This window comes from Wasmannia auropunctata, unplaced genomic scaffold (assembly GCF_000956235.1).
Source record: "Wasmannia auropunctata unplaced genomic scaffold, wasmannia.A_1.0 LD335650.1, whole genome shotgun sequence".
Lineage (NCBI taxonomy): Eukaryota > Metazoa > Arthropoda > Insecta > Hymenoptera > Formicidae > Wasmannia > Wasmannia auropunctata.
In genome coordinates this window covers 135,849-155,791 of record NW_012027240.1, presented here as the reverse complement: position 1 = coordinate 155,791, position 19,943 = coordinate 135,849, and the positions used below count along the sequence as shown (strand labels likewise).

At 40.3% G+C, this 19,943-nt stretch overlaps 1 protein-coding gene across 1 annotated transcript; it reads left to right on the top strand.

Annotated features, from left to right (window-relative positions):
* The first annotated feature begins 554 nt into the window (after positions 1-554).
* LOC105456501 (homeobox protein Hox-A1) lies at positions 555-19,664 on the top strand. The gene is made up of 3 exons (XM_011700590.1): positions 555-1,782; positions 15,887-16,050; positions 19,281-19,664. Exons 1-3 carry the CDS (start codon positions 555-557, stop codon positions 19,524-19,526), a joined length of 1,638 nt encoding a protein of 545 aa, XP_011698892.1. The 3' UTR covers positions 19,527-19,664.
* Positions 19,665-19,943: the final 279 nt, after the last annotated feature.

The window sequence follows — 19,943 nt, the reverse complement described above, 5'->3', positions numbered from 1 at the left end:
GCGGTCACTCGCGACGTCACTTTGCGACGCGACGCCGAGCCGCTTGCTCGTGTCGTCGGCTTCGTGTGAAGATCGTGACTCGTAATAATCGCGGAATCGATCGGTTGCGAGGGACGATTATCGATCCACCGAGTGCGGATGTCTGAATTATGGATCGGTTAACGATCGCTTCAATGACACGTCCACGTAATGACGCTCGAAACTGTGCGAAACGTCACTGAGATTTACGCAGGCACACCACCGTCACTAGATCATCTGTAATCGATCGATTTGAGGAATTACAATCGTCGCTCGAATGAAGATTTCATCGTAAATAAAAATTAGTTTGCATTAAGTGTTGATTTTGAAGATCATCCTGATACACTGCTTAATCAGGCGCCATTGATCTTTTACACACTTTTATCCGCAATTCGTTTGAATTAGTGATTAGAAACAGGGATCGTTGTATTGCTCAAGTGACTAAATTCGGTATATGAAGGTATATTTGAAGTGTCGACATTGCAAGGACATTATCACATTAGAAATGTGCTAAAGATCTATAGTGACCGCAGGATATGGCAGCTATGCATTACAACGCGCAGATGGTCTCAGAAGAGTTGCATCAGCATCCGCGACACCTCTACAATCTTCAACAAAGACTTCAGGATCCCGGATCTTCGCCCAGATCGGAGGACGCAAGATCGCCGCTGGACAGCCGAGTGAGATCGCTCGAGGAAGTGCGTTTCGTGGGTGCTAGATCACCAGACGTGGAAGACAGAGTGATCAGATATCACGAGGATGCCGGAAATAAACGTTTTTCCAAAGATCATGCCGGGCCTGTTTTTTTCCAAGACTCGGACAACTCTTCCCGAAAATGTTTTAGCGACGAAATAGCGACAAGTCGCTGTCGCGAGGCGGAGAGCTCTCCTGGTAGAACGTCCTCGCCGCAAAATTACATTCTCAGCTCGCCCAATCAGCACAACAGCTCCATTGGTAAAACGTCCTTCTGCATCGATGCGCTTCTGGGTCGCGCCACGAAGCAGAATGAGATAGAGCAGTCGTCGGCCGATCGACAGAAATCGTTCTCCAGAAATCACGGTGTCCAGTCCGATGGTCTGAATCTTGGTATTCAGGAACGGGAGTCCCCCAACGCCATGAGATGCTCCGGAGATCAGAGAACCGCCTTGAGGAATTCTCTAAATCCTTTCGCACAGCATCACGAGTCCGATTCGCCCAGTCTGGAAACTCGTGAGAGACACGCCTCCAATCGCGAGGCTGTTCTCGGTCTCCATTCCAGCGACTCCGGCGTGTCGATCCAAAGGGGCCAGTTCAGGCCCGAGTCGGGGACCAGCAACTATCGGAACGATCGGCTCGAGAACGTCGAGGACGATACGTCGGTCGACGTGGACCCGACGCGAACCGGAAGCGCCAGTCCCGGAAGTAACGCAAGTCGCAGTCCTGCTTCCAGTCCGCCGATATCACCTGGTTCGGAGGATCCGTCTAGTAACGGGGTGCTAAGCCATCAGAGCCTCGTGTCCGGGCCCTACGGCATGAGCGCGGCGGTGGTCAGGCAGAATCAGGGCCTCCTACTGCATCCCGCGGGACCACTCATCCATCCCGGAGGATTGTACTATCATCCGGCCGGCGGCAGCGCCTTCCACTCGATACACAAGGAGGGTCAGCCTGTCAGCCATCCCCAATCCGGAGGGCCTCATCCTCAGCAGCATCACATTCATCCACTCCAGCTCGAGTGGTTCGCCCGGACCGGCATGTTATATCCGAGACTACCCGCGGATTTGGCCGGTGAGTAGATTGACGCAATTAATCTGATTAATTACAATAGCTGTTTCTCTCGGATATCCTAATGTTTGAACATTAATGAATCATTGCATGTCTTGATAATTATCGTACGGATTATACAGAAAAGAGAAATACTTTGCAAAAATAAAAAAAGATTTAATGTTGAAAAAAACTTAGAAAAAAAACACCGTTTTAAAAATGTTATCGTATCTAAAAAAAAGAACATATCTAAATCCATACTTAATAAAAATAATATTGATAAAATGTTTGATAATATTAATTATAATAAAAATTAATTTACGTATTTTAGTTTTCAAATTATAATATATCTAATAATTTTTAATATCAATACGTAATAAAAAATTTTTAAAGTCGCATATGCACATCTACGTGAGATATAAGTCTAACTGATATAAATAATACTTTGAATTGCATCATTATTCAGAAAATTGTGTCCATCAAATTGAATTCTTATCGATCATTCCGATATGCTGATGCTTGTAATTAATTGAATAATATCATAATGATCGCCACGCCAAAGAACGATACAAGCAATTAATCGCGTGATAACTGATGAAAATCACAATAATTATCATCGCTATAAAAAGCGACGCAAATTGAAATCCGCTATTTTATGATAAGATATCATTCATATGAGCCTTAAGTGGAATAGTGTAAAAAGAAAGTAAAAAATATATATATAACGATATAAATCATCTGATATGAATCATCCGATGTTGTTAAATAATGATAAATCATATATTTTAAATAGTGGCCGTGTTCAGCAGACAAAGCAGATCAGTGAGCGCTCACTGATCCAAACTGTCTGCTGAACAGCCAGTATTCAATTATTGTGATATTGTGGTAGAAAAATTTAAATCTTTCTTTTATTTTGTAAAAATGTAATGAAATAATTTTAGGAATTTTGCATAAAGAATTTCTGTAAGCTTTTTTAATCTCATGACAAAAAAGAGATTTCCTAGTTTCTCGGTGACGTCTTTAAGCATTATATATTGTTTATGGTAAACGCGCGAAAAAGATGCGTATTTAATTTTCAAAAGTGAAATTTCCGAATTCGACTTCCGTGTCGCGTGATTTTTATCATAATCCAGAATAAGATTGCGAGTAATGCACAGCTGCAAGGTGCTATTGCAAAAGTGCAATTCGACCTTCACGTTAAAACCATTAATCCTGTTTCAATGCTTGATAAATTAATGATTCGATAATAATTTGCGAAGAAATCGAGCCGATAACGGTCGTTAAAGTCGATAACGATCCTCATAAATCGCTCTTTCCTAAGCCGACAGTGATGCTAACAGTGCCGATCCCAGAAAAAAAACACGTTGATTGCGACTTTATCGCCGACCGCGGATCTGCAACAAATAGCGCGCGAGATAGCGCAAGAATAGGCGTGAGCGAGTTCGATTTAAAAGTTTAAAATCAAATTTGAAATCACAAATTTAATAAAAATTTATATAGCTATATATTTATCTGTTTTCTTTGTTACATTAAATAACGTCTACGATTAAACGTTTGCAATCTCGCGATTGCAAACAGATAAAAATCTTTTCCGTGAGTTTCGATTAAAATTTACTTTAACGAGAATTTAATTTGTCGTTTGATGATCAATGAAATGTCGAAGGTGCATGATGTTACTTGCAGTCAAAATTTCATGAGAGAAAAAAGACGTAAATTCTTCTCGTCGGAGAATTCGCGGGACGAAGGGAGGCGCGTATTGCGCAAAATCGAAATTCCTTGCATGAGTGAGTGGATCGTCAGGCGATATCGTCGATTGACGGTAACTCATGCGTGGGAGGTTGTGTTATGTTAGCTCTCGACGGCTATTACCGGCTATTAACTCGAAAGTGAGAGGCAACGTCGAAAGACAGATTGCCGCTGCGATGAGCAGATAGTACATGTTTACGTGTCTAATGTACCGCTCCGCCAGACCATATTGGCCGACTACACAAATTTTACGATCTCGATAACGGCGATGTGACGCTCGCAAGTTCGCGATTCTCTTTGAATGTAGAGTCTCGAATCTCTCTTATTTTAAAAACATCTAAAAATATTATGAAATACAAGAAGTCAAATCATTAAAAGTCAATCATTTTCTATTTTGTGTGAATAGAAAAGTATATTTAATAGTTATATTCCTTTGTTTATTAGAAAGATATAATTTTATCACTGGAAACAAACTTTCCTTTAATTCTCTTCAGGAAGTCAATTATTTTGAATTAAAATTTCTCCAAAATGTTTGCATTGATTCTCTTGAATAGCATTTCATCTGATAAATTTCGTCGGTTTTTAATTAAACTTTCGCAATTCTTCCCTGTAAAATGGGAAAGGTGCGTCTTTTCGTCCTGCAATTGCCGCTTGTCTACAAGACCTTTATTCAAGTGTCCGACGAACTGCATCGCTGCCAACTAATTCGCAAACCTTGCCACGAATCACAGAAACCGTCTCAGAAATCCGAAGGAGGAAAAGACGAGGATAGGCGGGAAGAGTGGCGGCGGAGAAATTTGGAAGGTAAAAAGGCAAAGGCTTGAGGGAGGCGGGTGGGTGCAACAAGGGGGTCTGGTTACCACGGTAAATTTCGCGCTCGGAAAAAAGAGCCGTGGCCGCGTTGTCAGGCCAATCAGTCGAGGGCTTTTATCGAACAAATTGGTCAGTGAACGTATGGCGATGGCGGCGGCGGCGGATACCCCGGGACGGAGGAGGGAGGAAGGGAAGCAGAAATGAGAGGCGGAGTGGCGGCGGGGACGCCGCGGACACAAGTGGCGAACGGTGACGGGTGCGCGGGGTATTTCCTGTCAGATGATCCTGATTGGTAGTTGCCGAGCAATCCAGCGTCGACCAAAAAAGGCGAAAAAAATCGAGCGGTAGCGTAAAACAAGCGCAAAAAAGGGAAAACGCAAAAAAAGAGTGAGGAAGAGAGAGAGAGAGTATGCACATGCAAGAGCGCGCGCGCGTGGCACGAAATAAAACGCGCGTCGAATACATCGAATGTACCCCTGCCGCGACCATCCCCCCCCCCCTCCCTCTGGCATGCTCGTTGGAGGCCATCGTCGGTACACGGCTCGACTTGTTAAAAATTGCCGGCGGCCGTGCAGACCACCCCCGCGCGACGTTCTGTAAATAACGCGGGGAAAGGGGGTGACCGGGGGAACGAGGGCGCGGACAGCGAGGAGGGGAAGAGGGGGAGGATGATGCGAGCTTTTATTTGCGGAATATTTGTCGCGCGTTATGCCCGCGCGCGGCGACGCAACGACAACACCATGTTTCATCTATCCCGTGCCGCGCGTAACGGCGTATCGAAATTTAACTAGCGCGCTATAAGCGGGGTGTGTGCACGTGTCGGGGCCCGCGTATTGCACGATGTACCCCCCGTGCCCGTACCGGCACCGCCGCCCACCGCACCCCAAACCTCACGCCACCGCCGGCTGCTAGATAGTTATCCATATCGCGTTACGAATGGATGGCCCGCACCACGGCCGCTCTAATTAGCGCGGTTCTGCGGCCATCGATTGCCGCCGCCGAATGGAATGGCCATTGAAATGGCAAAACATCATCGTTATTATAACGATCTAATATTACTGGAATTATACTAGGCGCGAACACACCTTAGAGACAAATTATTTAATTTTGAAATATGCCTCGATACGAGATACTAAATAAAGGATTAAGGTAAAATAACAGAAGAATCATTTTGATAAATTTTAATCGAGTATTGCAAACTAGTTTGAAGTTTCGAAAATCATCTGAATGAAAAAAAACCGATTTGAGAGCATTAGGAAAAATGCCTAATCTTAAAAACTTATTTTATACATTCCAGAATTTGTAAGAAACGACAATTTTTGTTTCTTTGACATTTATAAATAAAAGATAAATCTTTTCTTCAAGTAAATGAAAATTACTTGCAATCGATAAAATTTCATAATTTTTTACAAAATCAATCGATAATTATTATTCTACGACCTGCAAGTTACCTAAAAATATAAAAATATAATTTTCTTTTTTAAAAAGTTAATAACACAAAGTGGAATTAAAGGCCACTCTACGCTTCGTTCCCATATGTATTTAATAAAACTGCATCTGGGAAGTCTGCATTAATGGGGTAAATTAATATTATGCAAACTACACTTCGCAAAGGTAAAGGTTTTTCACAGGACACTGGCGTATCTGTATAACATTTCAGGTGTTCTATATTTTTTTTTTTAGTTGGCATATGCACGCGTCAATCAGCAATGATCGACAGTAGTCGATAATTGGCTTTTGGATTAGCGTGCGAAACGTCATCGATTTTCCGATGGTGCGATAGTCATATAGGCATGCCAATGATTAATCGTTCGCGCGAGTTGAAGTACAATTGTAATAATTACTGTCCCCCGCCGGGCACACCGGGAAGAAATAAATTATTCATCGCGAATTTATGGCCTTTTTATACGATATACGCGCGCGCTGAGAAAATCCTTAAGCGTTTTAACGATATTAATTGCAGGTACCCGATATCAACGGCAAATATATAAATAATCGCGGAGGGCGCGATAAATCTCGCGTACGATAAAACTGCTGACACGGGACTTTTATATTTTCAGCATTGTTTTACATATTTTAATGCCGATGATTTAATGACGGCGAATGTTTAATTTGCCGATTATGGAAATACAAAATTTTCGCGCTGACATTTTATTTCACGCGTCTGAGCGCTTCTTATTCTGCAATATTGCTGATAACATTATTCTAAAGGCGCGCATTACAGAATTTAATACAAACTTTAAATACATAGAACAAGATCAGGAAATAATTTTCGAAAGAATTTTACCGTTTTTGTATAGAAAAAAATGTTTCCACAATAACAGGATTTGCCATATATGTATGAGCATTTTCGCGAGAAATCTCTCTCTCATGTAAATGTAAATCGAGTTACAAATTCCTCTCTAATGGCCTGTGAAAGTCTGTGAAGATATTTTTTCAAGTTAATGGGAAGGCTCTTAGTAAAAGGTACAAACGACATTAAGGGTGGTTTTATTTACCGAAGGGCGTTGAAGAAAAAACAGCATTGCCATTTCCTTTTAGCGCCAGGGTATTGCAAAGTGAAATTAAATATCTTAAAAATGAGCAGTAGTTTGGCAGGTGCCACTTTTATGGCTTTCACTCTCGCGGGTGTTTCTATTTTTACATATAGTCAATTGTATATATATTTACAGAAAATTAAATATTCCACCAAAAATCAATGAAATAAAATTCCAAGAAAATTATTCTATTTCTAGGAACATCAATAATGAAAAATAAAATAAAATAATATAATAATAATATAAAACAATGGATAAACTTAAAACATTCATTAATTTTTGTGTATATTTATTTATAAGATAAAATTTGTCATTCTTTCGTTTACTAATAATATATAAAAAATATATATTATTCAAATTTGTATTGCGATACTATTTTTCTTTTTCAAATAAATTCTCGAGCTGGGGAGTGATATTTTATGTATAGGCAGATCATCTTCTTTCAAAATAAAATCCGGACCAGCGTTCTGGTCTAACCATTCCATTATCAATCGAATATTCGCGTCTCGCGGTAAATTTTATTGAGCGAAGCGTATTTTCACCAAATCGACGTTGTTCGGTCGAGAAAAACAAGAAGCCACCCTTCGAGGAACCGCAATTAAGGAGGATTCGTTTCTTTACGGACAGTTCCGATCGACAATTTGGCTTAAATCGACTTGACGAACCGTGAGGGTAGCGGCGTGACGATACGGCCGGAATTCCATTTTTTTCTCTTTCTCCTTTTTCTCTTTTTTTTCGAACCGATCCTACCGTCCATACGAACGGGGAGAAACAATGGCGAGGAGATGGCGGCGGAAACTCTACCAACAAAAGGGGGATGATACTCGGGAGACAGAGAGCGCGCGCGCGCGCGAGGGGTTGGCGGATGATTTAATTAGTTAATTGTGCGTCATTCATCCGTCTATTCATCCCCTTCGCAGCCTCCCACGTCCCGGCATGCTCTGCCACACCGCCGTCACCATACCGTTCCCATGGCAACTCCGCGGACTTATAGTCCGTTTAAACGGCCAATTTCGCGTTTCCGTCGGAGACCCGCGAGCCGAAAGCCCGCGCTCGTCCGACCGCTTTTACATATTTTGCCTTTTATAATACTGTGGACGTACAATATCGCGAAACAGTAGTAACACAGTAATTACGATAATATTAAACTGATAATATAGGCAATAATAAATATGCGTCGTGCTACATTATCGATATAATAAAAGTAATTCGTAATAATATAACGGGCTGTGTGATAACAGAAGTAATTAAAAAATAACACTAACGCAAACTAATTAAATCGTGTAAACATGGAAGAAATTTCTCTTGTCGGACGGTACTGTCACCCTTTGTGTTCTATACTCTAACATATGGCGCACCGATTGCGGGGGATTAATCCTATTTGTTCGGAATTTATAGCATTCCTATTAATTCGACCGCAGCGCTTATGGTGTTCCAGATAGCTAGGTTTACGCGGTTGATTGCACGGGTTATCGCCACGTTATCTACTTCCAGGGAGATTTAATCGAATATTCATTTAAAATTACGTGATAAAAAAGTTCGATATAAAGGGAAAGAAAGGGTATAAAGGGAAAGATATATACACAGCATGCACAATCCAGAATTAATGCATCGATTTATATATTGATATATGTATTACCTGATCATTCTAAAATTTGGTATTACAAATTGGCAATAAAAGGACTCGCAAATAAAGATTATATTCCATGAACTATTGTAAAACGTTACAAAAATTAAAAGTGACTTGTAGAAAAAGAAGTATAATTTATAAATTTTATTAGTTATTATGGAATTTTTATTTTACTTTGACTTTATTAATTATATACGTGTTTATACACGTGTATGTGTGTATATATATATATATATATATATATATACCTATATATATATATGTTGTATATAAAAGATATTAAGATATTATCAGTTGTATCTACAAATTTATGAACATAATAATTTTATATATATTTACGTATATACAATAATAAAGTATCTAATTATACATATTTATTAATTAGTAAAATCAATAAAAATTATATTTCTGATAAATATATCTATTCCATATATTTTTTCAATGCATTAAAAATTCATATAAACGCATAAATAATTAACCGATGTCATGTTTATTCGTAAGAACAAGATCGCGGTAAATTAAATCGACGTTCATTTCTCCGTGCGTGTAGCGTCGAGAATAGGATTCATCGTAATGGTAACGGTTTCAACAACCCTCGCCAACGTACGAGACCGCTCCGAAAGCGACAAGTCGGCGTCGAGCGAATCAGCGTCGTTAGCGATTGACTTCTCGTTCGACCTCGGGGTCGCAACTACGACCTGATGTCGATGTTGTTTCCGGGACGAAGCTCGAAATTAAAGCTCGACGCGCAGAGAGAGAAAGAGAGAGAGAGAGAGAGAGAGAGAGAGAGAGAGAGAGAGGGCATAAACGGCGAGCGTGGATAATCGGAAGCGGGAGAGAGTAAACCGATGCACTAGCTTGCTTGCTTGCTCGCTCACGACCGCACGCACGCACGCATGCATGCACGGAGTGTATATACGCGCGGGTATATACACCGGAAGCCGGTGACGGCAGCGGCGGCGGCGGCAGCATCAGGTCCGCCTATAAGCGTATAGGTGGTAATGGCGTTTCTGAATTAGCTGCCAGCTAGTTTGGCCGTCCGCAAGCAAACAGATCTTGGTTACCCGATGTGTAACATCCCGCGCGCTCGCTCAAACGCGCCATCCCGTGTCTATATACGGTCTTGTCGGTAATACTATTCGCGTAGCTGCGTGTACGCGAATGTGTGTGCGCCACGGTTCGTGTACGTGTATGCACGTGCGGACGCGAAGCTACCAGATATACGTGACGCGTACGGTCAAACTCCTTTCGGCCGCAAACTTTCGCCTTTGACTCTTTTGCCGGGTTTCACCGAGAGAACCGGACCGGCTTAATTTTGCAGCTGACCGGGTGCTCTCCAACTCTTTCCGCGTGACAAAATACTTTTCAACGGCAAAGGAAAGAGTGTTCATTAATGTAACATGTAATATATACATCGGAGTAATGGGAATTAGAGAGTACTGCAATCGGTGATTAATTACGCTAAAGACCAATTTTGAATCGATTTTGAATTACAATCAAAGTTAAGTGACATCGAAATCGCTTCTAAGAATTACAAATTTATTTTCTTAAAATCACTGTTGCATAGTTGACCTGCGGGTGTTAAAAACAGTATCCACCAACACTCGGCGCGACGCGTCTTAATTCGGAAACTTGCGTATATCTGGAGACACGCGAAAGAAGATGGCGAATCGGGTGAGAGAGCATCCGAGGGATGTGCGAGGCAAGAATAAGAAGTAACATCGCGGATGTTTATGGCGTGATTTGTGGCGAGCTCGCGAGCCCGAGTTCGGGATTAAATTCAGCCATTTCGGGTAAGGAAAATAGCCTGATAAAACTTGCCCAACTTTTCCTTCGCCTTCTCTCTCTCTCTCTCTCTCTTTCTCTCTCCTCTCTTTTCACCCTCTCCTTCTTCCTTTCGCTCGCGCTCTCGTCCAGTTCCATTCCTATCTACGATCATCCCCGGCACGTCGGGGGTGGCAGTCGGACGGCGAGGGGGTGGCGAGACGGCCGGATAGCGACGTTACTCGCCTAGATTCGTTTAGCTCGGATCTGAGGGGCAGATAATTCGGGGGGCGGGACACACGGCAAAGGGGCTCCGGGGACCGCGGGCGGGGCTTGTCGGCGACGCACACACGCGCATACGATACCCCTGCACACGTACACCGAGATAAACACACCATTACCCTCTTCCGTACACACGCGTACACATACACACGCAAATACACACGGACACGGGAGCGAAAGCTGAGAGAACGCACCACCGACGAAGTCGTTACCAACCCCTTCGCTCGCCTTCCCACCATTTCCTCCCGCGTGCTATCCAACCCCCCCGTCTTCCCCTGTTCCATCCCCCTCGAGACGGCGAGCGCGCGCGGTGGCAAGCCGGACCGAGCGACGGAGGGTACAGCGGCACAGTTAGAGGTATACACGCCGATTTAGGACGCTAATTCCAATTTGCAATTCGCTATTGGGTAATTGCTGCCCATTAGAGGGAGGCCATTTTCGGCTGCTACGTAGGCGTAGAGCCACGTCCGCGGGAGCTATGTACTCGTGACAGCCGAGCGAGGACAGGATCAATGCACCTCCGAGTAAAAGACGAGCCGTACTGTTTCCAATGAAAAATCCGGCGAAAGGATTCTTAATTAAAATCTCTAATTCGATGAACACAGATAAGTCCATTTTGCCTAGGTACACATTTTTAATATTTTTGAAGTTACTATCATTACAATAAATTCCGAAATCTTGGATTTCATTTCATTTCACATAAAAGCCATTTTTGTTATGTAAATATTACAATAATTATTTATACATAAATTTCATGAGCAATTTTAAAAAAAGAAATAGTGTAAATACTTTTACTAAAAAAATTATATTTTTTCATTTTAATGATTAATAAATAATTTGATAATTACTTCAATAACAGTAAAGAAAACTTGACAAAAAGTTCAATTTAATTGTTAATTGTAATATAAAATATTCCAAAAGAAGTATATTATAATTGTACATAGCACATAGTATTTTCATATATTGTGTAAAAAATATATACATTGTATATATAAAATAATTATTTTACCACGGGGAATATGTTGCGATATACTTTTCCATCGCGACGTGAAGCATTCGGGTCATTCGGTAACGCGCCAACATTCCGGCGACTGACGCAAAAAGGACTAAAAACGAAGGTGAAGTTCCTGCGGGAGCTCGGATCGAGTAATCAGTTTTAATTAAGCGTACCTTTCGCCCGGGAGTTAACGAGGGTAGTTACTCGTTAGTCCGAGATACCGTGCGATTCGCCGACCCTAAAAAAAAGTCGCACGAGATCCGATCTCGGCTCGACGGAACGAAGAGTTACATGCGGATAATTAATTTCGTAAGTATTTCGTAATAATCGCTCAAAATATAGTAATGACTCTTTCTATGAATTTTAAATCGTAGTGTCTTAAAAATCAGTGCATCACAAAAAGACTGATAATGTATTAGAAAGTGTTGTATTTTATTGACCAACTATAAATTTTTAATTAATTTCAGAATATAATTTGTTTAAATAAAAATGATTTTTTGTTAGTTAAAATTGTAGAAAAATATCTAAAAGCCACTGACTGGTCTCCGTTATATCTCTGTATCCCTTAACGACGCGAAGCAAAATTCGCTACGGTACCTACCGCATCTCTCATTGCGACACAAGGATATTCATGCGACCGGTAAAGTGTAATTTTTCGGGGAGTAAACTACAGGGGGACGAGAAAATATAACAAAGACAGGAACAGAGAAAGGGAGAGAGAGAGCGGTCACTTTAAGTACAGATAATAGGTGGTGTTTACCGCCGCGATGATCGGCACCATTTAAGGGTGGCGCGGCATGAAGCGGCTGATGGGACCCCAAATAAATTAAATTATCATGATAAAGGCCCCCTCCCGTTCTCTTATTCGATATAAGAGCGCGAATGGTGAATGTCCACTCGATAAAGTTGCCCTTCTCATGTTTACCGACATCTGTCACAGTTTGCGCATTTTCCGATCCCGATCGACGTGCAGTGTGCCAAATGATCAATTTAGCGGGACACGGCGTATTCTCCGCGCGTCAATGAAATTAGGCCAATTCAAGCGCAAATGTATCGTAAAGGATTGCAGAAATTATGGCAATTATATTTATAAAAATTAATATGCTATATTTATGTAAAATGGCACAACGATTCAATTTAATTTGCAATTTAATTTTAAAGGCGGTTAACGGTGAGAAAAAAATATATCGCACATTTATTCATCCTTGATCGGTAATTTATAATATATTTTAATTTTTTTCTACTTAATTTTTATACTGCTAAATTTCAATAAATGCACCGATAACTACAATAGGTTGTGTATCATTTGTTGTGTCATTTTGTTTCTCGATTATTTTTATCGACTTCGTGATTGCACGGTACATTCGCATTGCGTTTATTTATTGGGCTACAGGGGGGATTGTTTGCAGTTAGTTAGCGCTATAGTTAACGCGACACCCCCCTATGATGGAAGGGTACGTACCGTATGTCAGTTGCCAACCCCCTCGATCGTGGCAGACGAATTTCTTTGGTGCGCTCGTAACGCCGACTAATAGGCCCGATGGCTCAATGAATAATTATCGCGAGCCGGCCAATTTGGCGACGAAGGGTTTGATAATTTATAACGACTATTTGTCCGACCGCCCTTCTCGTTTCTTAAACTTTTCAAAAGATAACGGATGCAACCCGCTTAGCTGTTAGAACTCGATCACGTTGTGTTTTCGTCTTTAGCAAATTAAAATGTTACAATCTCGAAATTAGCAGCTCTTTTCTAGAATTTTGATGTGACTAATTCTAGTTTTTGTTTAAAGAATTCCTATAAATATTATTTAAAAATTCCTATAATATTTAACGAGTTCCTATAAATATTGTTTAAAAATTCTTATAATATATAAAAAAGAATCGAGATAATTTGTAGAATACATAAATTGGGAGCGCGACTTTACATTTTCGTAAAAAATTGGTAATAACTTTTTCATTTCAATCACAATCGATTCACATCTACATATACGAATTTTAATTCCGCAATAAAATTCGCGTCAATTATTGTTATTGTCATTACCGATACATTATCATTATTGTTTGAAATTAATTATCACGAAAATACTATGATGAATGTATGTCCGAACCTTATCTCAAGTTCTCTCGACCTTTTGGTCACGTTAATTAAAAGTGATTGCAGATTAAAATTTTATTGATTGATTGTAAAATTAATGTAATCACGTGCCGATCGTAATAAAATAACTGACGAAATAACTTTATCTTAAGGATTAACAAAGCACAAGATAGATAGGCCATTATATTTTGAAAAATAAATTATAATATGCAAAAGTGTCAAGAGAATCTAATAGGTTTGCGTACACGGCGTGTCCGGACGATGAAATTGAAAAAAAGAACATAAAAATAAATCATGACGGGACGAGCGAGGAGCGCAATGGTGCAAATAATAATTGTCACGAATCAGCGGGAAGGGAAATCATCGGTCAGGCCATATGTGCCCAGCAGGGGAGAGGGAACTGAACTCCACTTTGTCCAACGATAAATAACCCAATAAATGTGCTACAGTCTAAATACTAACAGCTATCAAATGTAGTCTCTCTCGTCCCTCGCGCGTGACGCTTGCCATGAACAATCGTCAAAAACGTCCCGTGCGCATTTTTTTCTTAATCTGTGACGATTATTAGATAACAATACGTAACGCTTTTATACTCCATAGATGCAAATTGAGAGATCAAATTTGAATAAATGTGGACAAAAGAAATTTAGAAAAGAAAATTACTTGATTTATTTTTATTAATTTTCTTAAACCAAGCGGTATTTTTAATTACGCTGCAAGTAAATTTGTAATGTATTATATCATATTATAATTAATATAGTATTATTTGTTTTTACATAATTTTTTATTTAATTACATATTTCTTTACGTATGTTACATATATTTTTATTTACAAATTTTTTTTGTATTCTCAACAATTATTCTCTTTCTTGTGCTAAAATGTGTACTAAACTTCGCGAGGACACGTCCCGCTGTGTAAAGAGCCGATAATACATCGAGATATCGAAACTGCCGCTTATTTGTGTATAACCGGGCGTGAAATCGCGCGGCCCTATATCGAAATATTCGGATCTCTCTTTGAGGGAGAGCGAGAGCGCGCGTACCTGCTCGTACGCAGCTTAGTGAATCACGCGTCGACCGGTAATCCGAATGCGCTCGACTAAACGCCGCCATGTGTACAAACACTGACAGCCGGTCACGCACTTGCTAGTTAAGTTACGAGGGTGCTTAAGCCAGTGACGCAAGGCCCACCTCCCCTGCTAATCGTGGAAACCCGGTGGACATAGCGCTCAGCAACAACAAAAACACGTGGCATCGCGGTGACAAAAATAACGGCGTCCCTCACGTACACATCGAAATTCTAAACCTTGGAAACTGAGAGATATACTTCTCGTATAAACTGGACATTTTACAAGTTCAGAATTACGTTTTGTGATTTCGTCCCAAACATTCGTAACTTCACGCGATTTTTGTCCTTGCAAAATTTATGAGAACTGGCTTATTTGCCCATTTTATTTATAAATAATTTACTTTGCATTAAAAAGATAATCATAGTAATTGAACTTAATTGCGATTTAAATTATAAAAAAGAAATAATTACTAAGAAAAGTAGATTTCGCATTTATTGTTGGTTACTGATAAACAATAATTTTATTTAGAAATTCTAAATTGTTGACATATAATATGTATATATCATGTGATGTATAATGCGAACGCGTCTTCATTCCACATTGATCGATTGTCAGTTCTGTCATGATTACGTCAACGATCATTTCTACGGATCAGATTCCACGGCGTCCTACGCCCATGGTGTTATAAGTCGACGATTCTCCCCTGGCCAAGAGTCATTCACGGGGCTAATTGCAGGGGCGGCTTTCCGCCCCTATCGTCTAACCCCAAATCATCCCCCGTAATCCATAGGGATTTACACTCGCGATAATTGCATTAGCATTCGATGATTTTTATTGGATCGCCCGGGCGCAATAATGAATCATTTTTGTTCTCCGAAATGTTTTGCCGGACTAAAATCGCATTCAATTTGTGACTTTTATCGGATACAAACAAAGTTAATAAAGCAATATTTTTAATTGAAAGTTTTCGTTATGGAAAAATCAACACGACAGCAAAAATATAATTAAATGCAGTTTTTTACAGCACGACTTATTTCATCATATATCTTAATTACGAAATTTTTTAATTTATGAATTATTACCGCAAATATTGTGTTAGTTATTGCTCGAGTTAATATATAATATTATATATATCCGTAATATTATTATTACAAATTGCAAATTTCTTAAACCAAATATTTTTGTTTTTAATAGGTTGCGCGGCACAACATGCATTGCTGGGCAAAACCAGAAGGCCTAGGACCGCCTTTACATCCCAGCAGCTCCTCGAATTGGAGAAGCAATTCCGACAGAATAAGTACCTCAGCAGACCGAAGAGGTTCGAGGTCGCGACGTCGCTGATGCTCACGGAAACGCAGGTAAATCGAGATAATGATGTTGAATTACGCATTACTTTTCTCGATATCCCAAATTCAATAACGGCCCCTGAGCCCATGAATCACCTCTCGTACGATAAGTATCGCGATTAGCAATTTTTATTACTCACATCCGAGCAGAAAGAAGAAACGTAATGCGAATCATGAATCACCTGTAATTCGAGATCCGCGATAAAACATGCAATAAAATGGCTTTTATCGACGCCGTCCCTACTGCAGAAATCATGAAGCACCGAACAGCGGAACCTAATATATGTAAATTTTGTTACCGCGCAGCGCTGTAAAAATTATCATGTAAATAATAATTCGCTATGCGACGCCATAAAAAGTTAAAAAAAAAAAAAAAAGAAATTGTTTCACATAAAATCTATTTTCCCTCTCGGGAGATCGAAAGGTATCTTTACATAATTACATATCCGATTGATACGAAATCGCTCGCGGAAATCGTTAAGAAATCGAATCGATAATTTCCCGGGAGAAAGAAGAGAAAGGGGGAAGAAGTTGGAGTCAAGTTGACGTTAAGTTAGCATCAAGAGTCGCCCGACGAGAAGTTGAGCGACGTCGACCGGTAAATAGCGCGAAAATGGAAATTCGCGAGGTCACGGGAGCGCGCGAGTGCGCGGGAGCAGGGGACGAAAGAAGACCCTCGAAAAGAGAGAAAATCCCTTCGAATAATCCCGGTCCGCCCGTCCTCCAGCCCGACGCCGTGTGCACGCGAATTCTCTCTCGCATAGTTCAACAACTTAAACATAACTCCGAAGCTTACGAGCCCTGACGGATCGCTCGGCAAACAGACGTGAAAGTCTGAGTTATGGCGGGCTCAGTCGCTGATTTGTTTCGATATTTTACCGATTCCGCCTCGCTCCTCGCCTCCACCTCGTCCTTCCGCCTTTCCCGGGCCTGTTACCCATTTCACGTCTGAGTTCCGCGCTTGCAGAAACGCGATTTACCGGCGATTTACCGTCCAAGCGCGAGCATCACAACGAAACGCGTCGCGACGCCCGACGAAGAAGGCGTTTATTTGAAAAGGACGAAAGCTCCCAATAAATCTCTCTACATTGCAATTTTTGCCATTATCAAGCCGAGTGATTCTTCAGAGAAACACATGTAAACACACGTATGGAGATGCCACGTATTACGTATAAAAATTATCACTTATTATATCATAAGTGTTATAACAAAATTGTCGTCATCATTTAATGTAAAGATTCACAAAATGTACTAGTTCGACCATTTCTTACAAGTACATTTTTCGGTGCTTTATGTATTCCTCCGTGTTTCCTCCGCACAGTTGCTTCCTTTGGATTCTTACCAAATCGATTCGACGTTTGACTTGCAATGTCAATAAAGATTACGACAATAACGATTTCATGCTCGCTGAATTAATTAATAAAGTCTGATATTCGCGATCTACTTATCACGAAATCGCGATTGTAATCATCGTAATAACATGCAAAATGTACGCGCATCGATGGTCATCCGTAAGAAAAATATCTTCGGCAATTAGCGCAATCGCAATTGAGGATCGTATCGTAGATAGAACGAGATCTCGGCATCACCATGATTCACCGTCGTTCGGTTTCCCATGTACAAGATGTCGATTAATTTCGGCTCGCGAGATAATTTACAGCGCGATTTTATTTCCTCTCTTCCTCGCTCTTTATCGCCGGTTTATCGAGCGATATAGCAAATATTTATTTTCGCGGGCGTCACTCCCCCCCTCCCACCTTCGATCCATTTTTTTCGACCGATTCGCTCGCGCCTACAATTCGCACCTTCTCGCCCTCCTTTCCTCTCCTCCTCCCCGTCTATCTCTCTCGAATTCAACCCTCCTGCTTGTTTACCTCGCGCTCCGAATTATTTGTTAACGCGACGCGAATGATTTACGTAAGTCCCTGTCGTAGCGTTTCGTCTATCAAATCATCCAGCTGATCGGAAAGCGATGGCGCACGCTGTTTTTCGTATAGTGCAAAAGCCTATATTTCAAGAGAAATAAATATTTTCATCGCAAACACTTTTAATCTTCAAAGATTATATTATAACGATCAATTAATTTCTTTTTTTTTACGAACCGAAAGTTTTATCGCAAACACATATTTTATTATGTCTCCAGGATTGAAATTCATAAAAACATTTTCAAAAGATAACAGATCATCAAAAAGATTGCGCTATATTATATTATGTCGCGTATCGCTGATGCGTATTTTACTGTGATGGGATTAGAATTCTACAATTATAATCTTGTCACGCGAGAGATCCTTCAGGTAACGAGAATTCGGCGAAACGTTCTATAGATTCTCCCATTCGTATTCGTACGAGAAAGCCGCGCTCTCCTACACGGAGGGTAAAGATATAATACGGTTGGTGTGTCTGGAGGGGATTGGCCCGGGCGCATGATATGTTGTCCGAAAGATTTACATCGTTTTCTTACGATTGGGGAGGAAAAATCGAGTCCCTGTATCTGTCTACCTGATTTACTGCGGGGTGGCTCACATGACGTTGCCCGCGCTTATAGAGTACGCATTCGCTAAATTAAATCGGGCGCGGATCGAAGATAGTCACACCGACAAGTTCTTATAATTGGCGCCTTTGTGATTGTTATCGACTCGAAATTGAAATCGAACTAGAAAATCTTTCGAGTCGCGAACGTATCAACATATAAGTTTTTATCGTTTAACATCTGAAGCGCAGAAAGAAAAATCACTATTTATCTTTTAATTTCAATGTTTATTATGCAAAACGGTCGATTTCGTAAGATAAGAATATATGACTGCAGCTTAATGGAATAGCTAAATGTTTGTTGAAAATTTGCATTGTGATTAATATAAGAATTATTTCTATCTTTCCACGTGCAATTTATTATCACATAATATTAAAATAAATTTAATAATTTTTATTGCATTGCGTTTTAAATAATATTAAACATATTTTATCACGTTATACTTGCAATATAAATTCGTAATAAATTCAAACGGATATTGCAACAAATTCTTTTTTTCGCAATTTCGTAATTATCTAAAATTAAATATGAGATAAATATGATACTCAGTGCCGAAATACTTTTATCAAATATCGTGCACGATAGTTCCCCGAAATCTCTTATCACACACGTATGTGATTCCTTTAATCTGTCTTCGTGTCGTGAGACCTTTCTAATAAATTTACGTGGTATCACGCGCCGCAAATAATTACACGATGCACTTTTATTGCAGGTGAAGATCTGGTTTCAAAATCGCCGAATGAAATGGAAGCGCAGCAAGAAGGCGCAGCAGGAGGCTCGTACGAGTGGAAAGGTCGAGGAAGCCGGAAGCACGAGGAGCGCCGAGAGGGACACTGGAAGTGACGTGAGCGTGAATGCGCCTGGAACACCGGAAGAATCTAGAGGAGCGCTCCAGGAAAGTCAGAGAACTCCAGGAACGGACCTCCAGGAACCCTTGTATCGGCCCTACGTGGTCTAAAAAATCGGCATAAAGGCATTTAATTCTTGAGGATTCAACATTTCTTGAAAGTACGCGAAGGGGGAATCAACAATAAGTGCACACAGACATTTCTGCCCCTCATTTTATTTTATAAAATTGCATAACTATTTCGAAGGTTAAATATCGTTATTTTTTATTTAAATATCACCAATTTAATTAAAAAAACATAAACAGAATAATCTAAACCGAATACATAAAAATGAAATTTCTCTTGACAGATTAAGAGAAAATAAATTGTTGGTCTCCTAAAAAGATGTGAATTGCCATTAAGCTGACTGTTTTTTGAAAAATTAAATAAGTTGTTCAAAGAAACGATTATTTTAAAGTCAAGTGCGAGTATAAAGTGCGAGTATTCGATTAATAGAACTAAGTTCTGCTTACTAATTCAACACTGCG

Excerpts from the sequence above, each read along its gene's own strand:
- LOC105456501 (XM_011700590.1), top strand. The coding sequence starts at position 555 with ATGGCAGCTATGCATTACAACGCGCAGATGGTCTCAGAAGAGTTGCAT. Across the intron at positions 1,783-15,886 it reads ACTACCCGCGGATTTGGCCG|GTTGCGCGGCACAACATGCA; the intron begins GTGAGTAGATTG and ends TGTTTTTAATAG. Across the intron at positions 16,051-19,280 it reads TGATGCTCACGGAAACGCAG|GTGAAGATCTGGTTTCAAAA; the intron begins GTAAATCGAGAT and ends CTTTTATTGCAG.